Below are 14,800 nucleotides of genomic sequence, written 5' to 3' on the forward strand. Positions count from 1 at the left end.
TGTGCGAGGAAAAGGAGTCGTGATGTTCATTACTTGGATTGTTGATATTTTATTGGGCATGGTGAGATAATGCACGTCTTTCTTTTACACAATAAAATATATATAAATTATCATTGAATCCTCTTTATCAGATTATGCACATCTTTCTTTTACATTTTTAATATAATCAATACATTCAATCTACAACACAGTTCAGCATTAGCATTAGACAGCTTGGAAAAAGTTCAACTTATAGAAATACGAAATGATATTCGGTAAGAGTCTGTCTTACATTTAAAAGTGGAAGCATTGCGGTCCACGATAGAAAATATACTTCAACATTTGACATGTCAGAATTTTGAAACGTACTGCAAAGATTTGATTACTATGATTATAGAACCACATGCGTGACCAAATTTTGCAACATAATTAAAGAAAATAGAGATTCTACGGATATACTTCTAGAACTTTAAGATCATTCATATTATATTCTTTATTCAGCTAACTGTATTCGTTTATGTTATCATTAATGACGACTAAACGCTTTTTTGTTTAATGACAATTTTTGTTTGAATTCCTAGACTATTTTGAATATATACACAATTTCTTTTAAAATATTTCTTAATATGTTATTTTATATATAAAATTGATACAGCAATAATAATATTTTTAAAATAGTCATAACATTAAATTTTAAATCTAAAATAAAAAATAAAAAATTATAATAGGTTACTAATAACGAAATAAATTAATAGTGTCATATCAATAAGTTTTTATATGATATTTTTTTTTATTTGAATAACATAATAAAAATTTCATTAAAAGTCTGAGGAATCACAAGTTTTTTTTTTTTTTTTTTTTTTTTTTTTTTTTTTTTTTTTTTAAGATTTCATTCATAATCCGAAAAACGGCAATTACAGCATCAAATTACAAGCAAGAATCAACCAAAATGTTCTAATTCAACCCTCACATGACTAGCTTCGCTCGCTCACTAAACCGACGCCATCCGCTAGATAGTTTGGGTATTCTTAGAATATCAGTCCCCGTTCTCAACCGTTAATGGAAACCACGAGAATGTGAGGTTTACCGAGGCAAGCCTCAGATGCCGGTCTTCCCGTGCCATTACCAGAGTAGCTGGATTCGATAATCTCTTCAAACTCATAATTTTTATCTGTCCATGAAGCTTTTGACAGGATGGAAAGAGATGATAGATAGCATACCTAAAGGAAAGCCACCAGAGCCATACTCCTCCACCGGACTATGGAGAGAAGGAGCGCCAGATACCTGAAAGAGAACCGACGACACAACAACCTCCGACAAACGGGTTGCAAAGGAGGCGACCTAGATACATAATGCTCCAGTTCCTGCAAAAGAAGAAAGAGACGAGCTTGCCAAGGAGACCAAGAAGACTCCTTAGCACTGGGATGAGCTCTTCTCAACCTAGGTCTCCTCGCCAAACGCAGCTCTGACTGACAAAATCAAGAGCACAAATGACGTCCTAGTCCGCGCAAGAGAACCTATTGCGATCAACCAAGCACTGCGCAGTCACAACCCATTGGAGAGATGGAAAGGACTGAACAGAGGAACTGAAGAAGACACCCTCGAGAAGTGTATTACAAGATGCACCAGAACATGGGACAAGACCAACAAAGAGAGAGCAAACTCAAGAAGCATAGAAGTCCAAGCCATAGACGACGAAGCTTCTCACACCTCTGAAGATTTGCATCCGCAAAACCTCAAGAAACCAACGACCACACGACCATCAGACGCCTGAGCACGAACCGGCGGAAGCTACCACCGCCCCTCTTGAGCCAAAGAAAACCCACCGCCATGACAAGACACCAAGCAATGGCGAGAAAGTAGCCTTTGGTCACCACTCCACATCGAGGACTGTTTCCTCGAGATACCAAACGCGACAGAACAGAGGAGAGAGACGTCTTCGAAACACCACGCGCCTCCACCGCCAAGGACGCCAAGGAGATCTACAAAGTAAAATCAGATCTACCGGGACCAAAACCCTAAAAGCCGACCCAACGCCCTTAAAACCTGAGATGCCTCGTTGTAGTACCAGCAGCGAGCTCCGGAACGACGGACCTAGGTTTCCGTCACCGTAACCACCCCAGGACTCCAAACATATCGGTAGCCGCAGAGAAAGAAGAACGAGGGCAAAGAGAAGATGAGAGGAGAGGAAGAGAGTAGCCTCCGGCGCCGAGCCTAACGTGCGCTGACCGAAGACAGCGGCCTCGACACCGGAGCAGATCTAGAACTGCTTTTTTTTTTCCGACGATAAGGGGGGGGGGAAGAGAGAGAAGAGAGAAGACTATCCGTAATGATAAATTTTCCGTTGAATGACCAGGAATCACAAGTTTATACAATATTAAAAATTATGTGCGCAATTTAATAAAAATAATATCATATATTTTATTTTATTTTATTTTGGGATCAATAGGTATTAAATCACGGGATAATAGCAGGTTTTTGGGTTTTTATCGGGTTCTATCAAACTTTTAGTTTACGAATATTTTTTCATTAAATCCGAACCAGATTATATACTAGGAAGTGGATCTACCAATTCAACCATAGATATGAGTCGGATATGAAAACAATTATTAAAATTCAGACATTAGCATTGAACAACTTTTTAATTATTTGTTTTCTAATAAAAAGTTATAAATTCATGCAAATTTTATCAAAATGGTTCAATAAAATAGTATATGCACTTTCAAAGATAATAGTATATGCACTTTCAAAGATAATAGTAGCTTCTAAATCAAATTGAGATAAAAATAGTGTAGTTTAATGGTTAGAACTATGATACAAATATATAACAAGAAAAACCTTAATTTTGGTTTAAAAACTGACACTTCATATCATTATTACATTTCAATAATGAGAACATATATTTTTCTATACATAACATCTATACTATTAAATTACACATATAATCTTTAAATCTTTTTCGAACAAGTATTATATTTTGAAAAGATTAAATGATAATAACATAAAAACTCAATTGTTATCATTTGAAAAAAATAACGGTAGTTTGTGAAGAAGTTTAAGATTAATAAGAAATAAACCCGCACTTTTTAAGTGCGAGTCAAAATTTAGTATTCATTAATATTCAAAAATAGTAAATAAAAAATGCAATTTTCAGCAAACCGGACAAACGACAAAGATATGCTACGTACAATTTAGCTAAAAATCTACGAGTGACAAATCTATGCAGATAGAATATAAGCCCGAGGGAACAAAGAAATGGGAAGTAAATTTCCCTCCTACGGTTAATAGGAAGACAATAAAATTCGATAGTAGAAAATTTTAAGAGCTAAAGTGTCGAAGTTCAACACAAGATTCGTCACCACTTTTCATCAAAAAATCCATCTATCGCAGCGTGCCGTGGCTCCAACATGTCATCTTTAAAGCGAATATTAATTTGACTCATAATTTTAACCGTCACAATCTACACAAGATTCGCCGCCTCATATGTCCAAGATATGTATTTCATATTTCACCGCTCTCAATGCGGTGAAAAAACGACTCCATGGGGAGAGAAATATAACAAAAGGAAACCACTATTTCAGGATGATAGATCCACCATTCCTGAAATATTTTCAACTATCAGAAGACGAATCTTAACCCCGATGACTGACATGAGTTTTCCAACAGCTTTCCAGTTATCTCTAACCAAGCACCCACATTAAAGTGACTGAATTTTAGTAGGGTTCAGCCACGCCAAAAAAAATCCCACCCAAATTAAGGAGATAACTTAGAGATTCTTCTAAAGAGTACTAGATCTAGAATTATTCCGTCTTGTTGAATAAAGTCTAGAAGTATAGACCTATCACAAGCTCCGACAAAGATGTTGATAACCATAGTATTTCTAAGGCGGAATGACAAATAGAAAGATGGATTAAAAAAAGTTATAGATGTTTTGGATAGCCATTTTCTTTTTTTTTTAAGTATTTTTAAAAAGTAATATGCTTTAGTTTGAAGAAATAAAGCTATAACAAAAAAATAGAAAAGAAAATATATTAGTTCTCAAAATCAATTTTTCCACAGATTTTATTAATGGTTTTGAAAATAAAATTCACAGCAAAAAAGTTGAAGCTAAAGCAAAACAAATTCATGGCCTATTTTAACAAAAAAAACCTCAAAGGTACAACACAAACCAATCAACCCTAGTCCCTAAAGATCAAAGAAAGAAAAGTTAAAGGCACGTTTGAGCACTTGCCACTCAATAATAAAAGATTTAGAAATGATACACGGGAATTCAGTGTTCATATAACTATTCTCTCCTTTAATATTATCAGCTTTATGCGCGCACCAATGTAATATGAGCTCCACTACTGTGATATTCTGACGAGATAATCTATATTCTATATTATTAAAAGAAAAGTACATATATAAAATATCCTTTAGTTTTCACTTTTATTTACAATGACATGCCACTGAAGTATTAATGAAGATATATTTAAGTAATTATTGTCTTTTCCTATTTATTAAACAATTTTCTAAATCACTTTCAGCTTAATTTTTGTGTTTGATATATTTCCTAAAATAAATGAGCTGATTTTTAGGAATATTCATATTTAAAATCTATCTATATTATTAAAAGAGAAGTACACATATAAAATATCCCTTAGTTTTCACTTTTATTTACAATGACATGCCACTGAAGTATTAAATGAACATATATTTAAGTAATTATTGTCTTTTCCTATTTATTAAACAATTTTCTAAATCACTTTCAGCTTAATTTTTGTGTTTGATATATTTTCTAAAATAAATGAGCTGATTTTTAGGAATATTTCATATTTAAAAATCGATTATAACAATATTAAATTTGGATAATATTATCATTAATTATTTTGAACAAAATTCAAATTTAAATTCGATATTAAACAATATTATGAATATTCCTAAAATATATGTTTAACTTACCATTAATTATTTTTAACATTAAAATCTATACATGCTAAGATTTTAAATATATTTAAACTACTTATAGAACAAAGAAATATTTGTAATTGAATATTATTTAATATAATCAAATCTCACCTAAGATTATATACTTCTTAAGAAATTCTAAAATAAATGTTTAATCATTTTGGTTGCTATTAATTATTTTCAACAAGAAAAATTAATACTGAAATTTAAATATCTTTGAATTACTTGTAAAAAATGTTTAATGTTTATAATCCAATATTTTTTCTAACGTATCTAAATCTTACCATATTATTCATATCTGATCAAATTTTTTTTTTTTTTTTTACATTTGGCAAACAATTTCATGTTACAAGAAGTATTACTCAAACTATTAATAGGTCAATATTAATTTGTCAAATGTTTAATAACGGGTATAGGTTACTATTTTTACAGCACATAAACTATTTGATTGTTGTGTTTATAAAAAATTAGAAATATGATAAATACTTACAAATATAAACCGATAGATATTTAAATAATATTTATTTATATAAAAATGAAAATAAGTACCCGTCCGGTCGGACGGGTCCAGCTCTAGTCTATATTATTAAAAGAGAAGTACACATATAAAATGCCCTTTAGTTTTCAGTGTTATTTACACTTCCATGCCACTGATATTAAATAATACTTCCTATTTTAATGCTGTCTTTTCACTTTAATTAATGTGTTTTCTTAAATTAAATTTGAATTAAATATACAATTAAATAATATTTCCTATTTTAATGCTTTGTCTTTTCCACTTACATTAATGTGTTCTAAAATTAAATTTGAATTAAATACACTTCATTAACTTCTCAATTAAAATAATGTCGAATTCAAAAAATACATTTTTATTGGACAAACAATTCATGAAAATTATAATATCAACTCTTCATTGAACAAATATGAACGAAAAGTATTACCAAATTTGAACCGAAACTAGATAATATCCAAACGGACTTACCATTTTGGTATCTAGAGAACCATAACTAAACCTTATCCGAACGAAATATTTCGGATATCCGAATGTATTTAAATCATATTTATATACTTCAATATGTTAGCTATTTTCGAGTTAATATCTAACTATTTTAAGTTGATTTAAAATATAAAAAATAATCAAAAGTAAACATCTAAAGTAGATAAACAATAATCAAAACAACAAAAATACTTAAAATATATATATATATATATATATATATATATATATATATAAATCAAACCGGAACCAAAGTTTATAAATACCCGAATAGAGTTAGAATCTTTAAACTCGAAAAATCTCAAACCCGAATAAATTTTAACCGAATTCGAGTGGATACCCAAATATTTATCCCTAGCTTAATCAATATAAAACGATCAAATATTATAAATATAATATTTAGTATAAATAAATAAAAATTAAAACTGAAAATTAATATCCGTGCGGTCGCACGGGTCATGATGTAGTATATTTTCATTGGGTAGGGTGGGTTTAATTATAAAAAAAATCCTCGTCATCAGATTATGCACTTGTTTTATTTATTTAATGACGCAAATATTTAGGCATGATGCGCGTTATTTTCTCTATCGAAGTCTCTCCCCTTCCCCCCCCCGCGTGATTTTTCCTACCCCGCACCCCCCCCCCCCTTCCCCCACGCGAATTCTTTTTTTGTCAACCTCCCCCACGTGATTCTCTATAGACAAACTAAATGGTCCCAAGCATTAATATTACCACCCAGCTAAAAATTTCTTACGGTCAAATTCATCTTAGCAATCTGAAACGATCGGGAACGACCAGTTAACTAAACCAATACAAATGTTTCTTTTAGAGTTCAAATAATCACATATATCAATGTAGCATGGCTGTATGAATCCAGTGCCGTGCTTAGCTCTGAAGGGGCTTAAGGCAAATTTTAAAATAGAGGCCTTTCAATGTATTTAAGAAAAAATATTTGAAATAGCTTGTAAACAGAAAAAAAATATATGAAATAGCTTGTAAACAGAAAAAGTAAGGAATAGGAAGATTTACTAGAACAAAAAAAGGAAATATCACTACAGAATAACAAAATATATATTCATGAAAGGGGAGAAGATATATAGCAAAACGATAAAAGAGAAGCACAAAAAAAAAAATCTAAAATCATTTTGGAAAAAGTTCATTTGGATGAGATCTTTTACCTATGTAGATATATACATCAACAAAACTGAATTTTTTTTTTAGTTTAAAACTCTAAATTTTCATATATTTAGTCAAAAGACAAAAAAAAATTACACATATATAATACCAAAAGTGAAAATCAAGGGGCCCTAATAATTTCATATGTTTTGTGGGGCCTGTGGCCAATGCCTTTTTGCTAACATGTAAGGCACGGCTCTGTATGAATCTTGGCTAAGTTTCATATTCTTCGCCATGAAAAAAATTGGGATCTCAGCCCGAAGATATAGTATTGATGTTTTTTTTTCGTATCTGTCATCCTTTTTGTATCTTATCAGGATATTTAAAATAATATAAACTAAGTAAACACATAAACATAATTAATTTACAAGGGTACTAAAACATTACATTTGTAGATATGATTTTTAAGTTGGTAAACTGAATAATGAAGGTGAAATTGGGTTGGAGCCTTAGATAGAAAATAAAAGGGATCAGATTAATTATGAGTGACAAAGTCAAAAATCATATTTTCCGTCAAAATCATAATATCAGATTTTTAGCCAAACCATAAACATGAGTTCTTCCATCAAAATCACAAAATTATTTGATCTTTAAAATTCTCAAAGATCGTATGTTTCTAACAAAATCATAAAAACGTTTTTTCTGTTAAGATCACAAAATCGAGTTTTTTGCAAAATTGTAAAATCAAGTTTTCCTTCATAATTTTAAAATAGAGTTTTTATTACCAAACTGAAAATTAAGCCATTTCCCAAAGTTGTAAAATCTCACCACCCTCCCCCCCCCACCCTTCCCAAAATAATAAAATCGAGTTTTCTGCTGAAACTAAAAATATTCGTTTTCGACAAAAACTATAAAAGCACATTTTCTCACTAAAATCATATAAATAAGTTTTCCCACAACAATCATAACAATATTTTTCTACCAAAATCACAGAATTGCATTACCCATCAAAACCAGAACCTCGAGTTTTCTTGTCAAACGTGCAAAATTGTATAATAATATTTTCCACCGAAATCATAAATTGAATTTCCCCAAAACCGTAGAATCAAATTGTCCCGTAAAATCAATTTTTCCAGTCAAAACATAAAGCCGTTTTTCTCACCAACTGCAAAATCATGTTTTCTGCTAAAACAATAAAATTGAATTTCTCATTAGAACCGCAGAATTGAATCATCTCGTTAAAACCGTAAAATCAAGTTTTTATGCAAAAAATGTAAAATCCCATTTACCCATCAAAATGATAAAATAATATTTTTCCGCCAAAATCCACATTTAAATTTCCACCAAAATCAGAAAATAAGTCCTTTTTAAAAATCAAAATTTCCGTCAAACCAAAAACGTTTTTTTTTGTCAAAACCTTAAAATCGAGTTTTCTTGCCAAAACTGCATAATTGTTTTTCATGCCTAAACTACAAAATCAGGGATTTCCTCAAAAACTGAGAAATTGACTTTACCGTTCAAATCACAAAATCGAATTTTTCATCAAAATGGCAAAGATCATGTTTCCCCGTCAAAATAGGAAAGTCATATTTTTGACAAAATGAAAACTAGGGTTTTTTCTTTCGAATGGTGAAATTAGGTTTCCGTAAAAATTACAAAATCATATAATAATTTGTTACATATATAGTTTTAAATATATTTATCTGAATAATCATGCCATTTTAGTCATTTTAACTATTAATATTGAAATGTTATTATAAAATTAAAAAAACAAACAACTTAGGATCTCGATGATGTATCATAATGCAAATACTAATTATAAAATGAACAATATTTAAATACAACATCCATATATTGTATTCATGTGTTGCATTTAGATGATGCATCAAATACAAAAACGATCATGGCTATACATGATACATTTAAGATATTGAACGAGAGATGAGACTGAATAATACAATATCATAACAACATCTAATTTTGTGTTGAACGATAAAGCTATACACACACAAAATCACATTCACACGTACAAAGACTGCAAACAAATTAAAACCCCAAAAATATTACAAACCATATTCATCAACCATGTATAACCATCACGAGATTGGTCACTCGTCGATAATTTTATAAACCAGTTTACAAATTGGTTACTCGGCAATAATATGTAACCATCACGAAATGTAATATAAAAAGGTTCTTCACTCCAAAAGAGAAGAACATCATAAAGATCTAGTAAAAACACTCACACATTCGAACATATTGCATACAAGCACACACACGAGCACCAATTTGACATACGGAGGCGTAAAAGATAAGTTTGGTTCTACAATTGTGTTGCAAAACGTGTGCTTTCCATTACGTGGTTGGCACTATCGAGTTCAAAGGCCTCACGTCTAAGTTATTCTTTGATCTGAATTATTTGACACAAAGTGTCCCACATCGGAGGTTGGAACTAATATTCACTAGTATATAAGATAGATGGGTCAATCTACTTATCACCAATTGGTTTTAAGTGTGAAGCCCATCTAACTTAACATGGTATCAGAGCCCACGTTCCACAAAGTCCAACCCGATCCACATCGATCTGTGCCCAAAGCTGGCCCATCGATCTTTGCCCATAAATTCCGAGATTGACGCTCAAAGAGCCATCATCTCGAGGGGGCGTATTTGACACAAACTGTCCCACATCGGAAGTTGGAACTAATATTCACTAGTATATAAGATAAGCCCATCTATCTTAACATGCATCACAAAGAAAAAAATGCTAGATTATATTTAAAATGCAATTAATGTGAATCGTCTTTTTCATTATGTTACCTCATCAACCGGCATATCTTTGAACTGTGGAAGAACTCTAGACGTTGAGTGAATTCAATATATGAAGCCGGGATTACTTCAGTTACTTCATTAGCAAATTCAACCGCAAGCCTTTCCAGATGGAGGAGACTTGTAGTAGTAGACCATCTTGACTCACTAAGGGGGAATAAAAGTGATATTATTAAGTTTCAAGGAAAAAAATCTACTATTCATAAATAGCTAACAATTCAAGTACTATCAACGACCTTATTCCAAGTCAACATGCATACATACTTAATTCTGGCACCAGATGGCTTACCGTCATCAAATCTTGGATTATCATCTTTTAAAGTCCCTAAAGTCTAGTTAGCGAAAGAAAAGAGAGCAATAATAAATAAAATTTCTAAAACAGCGCAAAAATTTGCAATATAAAAAGGCTTCAAGACCCTATAGTTCTTCATTCCTTCTTGTCACACTAGTATACAAAACACGGAAAAAAAGAAAGCATACTGTAATATCCTTCACCTCTTCTAACTTTTACTGTAAATCAAAGATCTGCTTTGTTTCCCCTCCTCAAATAATGATAGAAATCGAGAAAATGGTGGGTTCTTCTAGCACTTAATACTCTTTTCTCTCTAAATTATTTTTATTTGAAAAAAAAATTATTTTTATTTGGTTCAGCTGATGAAAAAAATACATCGTTTTTTTTGCTTTGGTGATGTTCATTTCTAAACTTTACTTTATTCTGTGTGGATATTTAAACATATAAGAAGTTGAAATGCAAGGAGAAGACTCCAAACGGGAAGGCTACGCCGACTGGAGGAATAGAGCCGCCGTGAAAGGTCGTCATGGCGGCATGCTCGCCGCCTCCTTCGTCTTGGGTCAGTCTCAACATTACAAGTTTACACCTTCCCTCTCGTTTTCCGTAACTTTTTAATAAATATCTTGTCTCAATCGATCTTGTGGGAATCACGTGACTAAAAGCATCTCCAACTACACTCCATAATTTACTCTAAATTGAGAAATTGAATTGAAAATAGAGTGGAAAATGAAGTGATGACCAAAAAATAAAAGCATTACTCTATTTATGGAGTAATGCTTTTATTTTTTGGTCATCACTCCATTTTCCACTCCATTTTCATTTTCAACTCCATTTCATAATTTGGAGTAAATTATGGAGTGGGGTTGGAGATGCCCTAACTTCTTTGCTTGCTTTTTACTTTATTTTTCTTTTTGTGTGTTGTGAAGCGGTGGAGGTATTGGAGAATCTAGCGTTTTTAGCGAATGCAAGCAACTTCGTCACATATCTGACGGAGTTCATGCACTTTTCGCTGTCGAGAGCAGCGAGTGAAGTGAGCGCTTTCTTGGGCACTGCCTTCCTCCTCGCTCTCCTTGGTGGCTTTTTTTCTGACGCCTTCTTCTCCACTTTCATCGTCTTCATCGCCTCCGCCTTCATCCAGTTTCTGGTACTTAAACTCCATAACTAATTCAATTTCTTCCGCAATCTTCACTACTAGACGTTAGGATTAGCCACCCACTCAAGCTATATAACACCTTCACAATATCTCCATGCATATACAATATAACCTCTTTAAATTAATAATCGATAGATTAATATCTCTATAAATTAATATAATTTCATAGTCCCAAATTGAGTTTTTGGTTCAATTAGTACCTCGATAAATTAATATTTTCTATAAATTAATAAAAAAATATAGTTTTGATGTAATTCCAACATTATTAATTTATAGAGGTTTTACTGTAGTTCAATTAATGTGCATGTGTGTGTACCTTAAAAAATCAATTTCAAACGTTGACTGAAAAAAGTTCACAACTTTTTTGCAAAACCAGATGGACAAAGCGGCATGCTTTTTTTTTTTTTTGAATGAATGCTAAATTTATTCATCAAAAAAACCTTTTTACAACTAGTGGAACTTTATGCAAAAAAGAAAGAAAATCCTAACTCTTTACAACTGAGAAATTTTTCCTTTCCCTCTAGCCACCTAAAGAACCTGCCAAAAAAATAATTACAGTCTTGTGCTAAACCAAAATTACAGAATAGTGTCCATTCCTTTCACTCCCTTCTTTTGAATCAAACTTAACTTGTTCCTGATGGCTTTATCTGTTAGCTTCAACAAAACTTGCAGAGGCACAGGGCTTTCACCATGACGGCGCTTATTTCTTTCCCTCCAAAGCGTGTATACTGAGATTTGGAAAGCATATCTGAGAGAGAGGCTCTTTTGTCTCTCCATCATCGGTGCACTAATCAGATCAATGATATCATCCCAGTTTTGAGTGTGAGCATTACGCAGAATGCCTTTCACCAGCTGCTCCCATAACTGCGAAGAGAAGGTGCACTCAAAAAAGAGATGGTTTCGAGTCTCTTGAGCCGCTTTGCAGAGTACACAGGTAGGGTCAACACCCTGATTCCAGTGAGAAATCCGGTCCATCGTTGCTAGACGATTTCGTGCAGCTATCCAAGTCATAAAAGCAAATTTGGGGGTAGCTTGCGAGAACCAAATACCCTTACCCCAAGTGCAAGCAGTCCCTGATTCTCGAATCTGCATCCAAGTCTCGTTGGTTGAGAAACGCGGTTTATAGCCCGTTTTCCCCCTCCACAAGTCTACATCCTCCACTTCAGTACTCATCTTCACTCTTATAGTAGCTAACTCAGCTTCTATATCATTTAGGAAAGAACGTCTGTGCCGTTTCTTTCTTCTAGTATTGTTTAGAACTTCCTCCAACGAAGCTTCTCTTCGAATACCCAAGTCTATAAACCCTCTCTCACCAAGCAGATCAATCATCACCCCTATATTGGACCACCGATCATACCAGAAGGAGATATGGTGCGGCATGCTTTGCGATAAGATGTTACGGTATCGTATCTATTCGTAGAGTTTGATTTATGGTCCCCACTATCCATGCTCTGGAACCCTATCTCTAGGTGGGGCCGGATTCGTTCTTGTGTGTGCATGTCATCTGTCGTTGTTTTATCTGCTTTAAGATCCACTTACAATTGACATTTGAGATGGATATTTATGACATTCACACTTTATAGTTTCTGATTCTCTGTCATGAGCTGTTTGAGTTTGTCACATTTGACGAAAGTCAGAACATACAAACAAGTGCAAGTGATGTTAGTGTAACTGACTTTTATTTAGTTTAGAGTTTGTGTAATAAATTGTCTTTTTCTGTACTTTTAAATTTACTTTTCAAACGCAGTAAATATTCACATCCTTACAATATTTTAATGGGATTGATTGGGGATATACGTACATGTACAGGGACTAATCCTGCTCACAATCCAAGCCCGTCGTCCATCCTTAATGCCACCTCCATGCAAGAGCTCCCCCGCGTCACCATGTGAAGCCGTTCATGGTTCGAAGGCGGCGCTTTTGTTTTTGGGACTGTACCTAGCGGCTCTAGGAATCGGAGGGATAAAAGGGTCGTTTCCCTCACATGGAGCAGAGCAATTGGATGAGAGCGACCCTAAAGGTCGTAAACAACGATCCACATTTTTCAACTACTTTGTTTTCTGTCTCTCATGTGGAGCACTCGTGGCCGTGACGTTCCTTGTGTGGCTCGAGGACAATGTAGGCTGGGAATGGGGATTTGGTGTCTCCACTATTTCAATCTTTCTCTCCATTCTTGTCTTTATCTCCGGTTCGGGATTTTATAAGAACAGGATTCCTCGTGGAAGTCCTCTCACCACAATCTTGAAGGTAACTTGAACAAACAAGTTACAAAAATATATATATATATTTTTGATGATTGTCATGAATATTTTTTTGTTTCTTGACGTGTCTCTACGCACAGGTTCTTGTTGCAGCTTCCGTAACTGGCTGCTCGAGTAATTCTGTTGAGAACTTCTCTATGACCCCATCTAATAACTTGGTAGGAGAAGATCGATCAGAAGGAGCAAAGAGGGATTCTCAGTCACTAACCAATAGCTTGAGATGTCTACACCAAGCGGTAGAGGGCAAAATGGTCAATAGATTGCTAGAATATACGGTCCAACAAGTGGAAGACGTCAAGATTGTGCTCAAAATGCTTCCTATATTCGGCTGCACTATAATGCTAAATTGCTGCTTAGCTCGGCTCTCTACTTTCTCTGTCCGCCAAGCTGCTTCCATGAACAGAAAGATTGGAAAACTAGTGGTTCCAGCGGCCTCTTTACCGGTTTTTCCGGTCGTGTTCATGTTGATTCTTGCTCCAGTCTATGACCATCTGATTATCCATTTGCTAGAAGAGTACCAAAATCAGAAATGGGTATTAGTCATTTGCAAAGAATCGGTGTAGGCTTAGTACTTTCAATACTAGCAATGGTGGTGGCCGCTCTAGTGGAGTTAAAAAGGAAGAGAGTAGCCTCAGAAGCTGGATTGCTTGACTCGAAACAAGCCTTGCCTATCAGTTTCTTATGGATCGCGCTTCAATATCTGTTTCTAGGATCAGCTGATCTATTCACACTAGCCGGTTTGCTAGAGTTTTTCTTCACAGAAGCACCTTCTTCTATGAGATCATTGGCCACATCGCTCTCATGGGCTTCTTTGGCGATGGGGTTTTATCTAAACTCGTCGATGGTGGTGATTGTGAACTGGATGACTGAGAGTGGAGGAGGAACTCCTTGGCTCGGTGAAAAAATTGGCATTAACCGTTACAGACTAGACTTGTTCTATTGGCTCTTGTGTATTCTGAGTGTTGTTAACTTCTTACACTATCTCTTCTGGGCGATGCGTTACAAGTACATATCAGCTGGTGCCAGAAAATGATTTGATATATATACACTCATTAAACTTATAATACTGTTAGATTTCTGAGCGGGAAAGATTTCCGGAATCACCCACTATAGTGTAACTTGATTTAATATTTTCAGCATTGTTGTTGTGAAGATGGTAGAATTGTCTGTTGTAAAATTATATATCTAATATTTCTCAGCGTTGTAATAGCATAACTAATCAGACGTTG

General features: G+C 33.7%; 1 protein-coding gene across 1 annotated transcript; it reads left to right on the top strand.

The window, feature by feature from the left end:
* The first annotated feature begins 10,610 nt into the window (after positions 1 to 10,610).
* Positions 10,611 to 14,791, top strand: LOC108806477 (protein NRT1/ PTR FAMILY 4.5-like). Its single transcript, XM_018578611.2, is given in 5 exon segments — positions 10,611 to 10,716; positions 11,084 to 11,301; positions 13,120 to 13,557; positions 13,652 to 14,066; positions 14,069 to 14,791. Coding segments are annotated over 5 exon segments (1,710 nt in total). The 5' UTR covers positions 10,611 to 10,613; the 3' UTR covers positions 14,605 to 14,791.
* Positions 14,792 to 14,800: the final 9 nt, after the last annotated feature.

The sequence above is a fragment of the Raphanus sativus genome, chromosome 6, assembly GCF_000801105.2.
Source record: "Raphanus sativus cultivar WK10039 chromosome 6, ASM80110v3, whole genome shotgun sequence".
Lineage (NCBI taxonomy): Eukaryota > Viridiplantae > Streptophyta > Magnoliopsida > Brassicales > Brassicaceae > Raphanus > Raphanus sativus.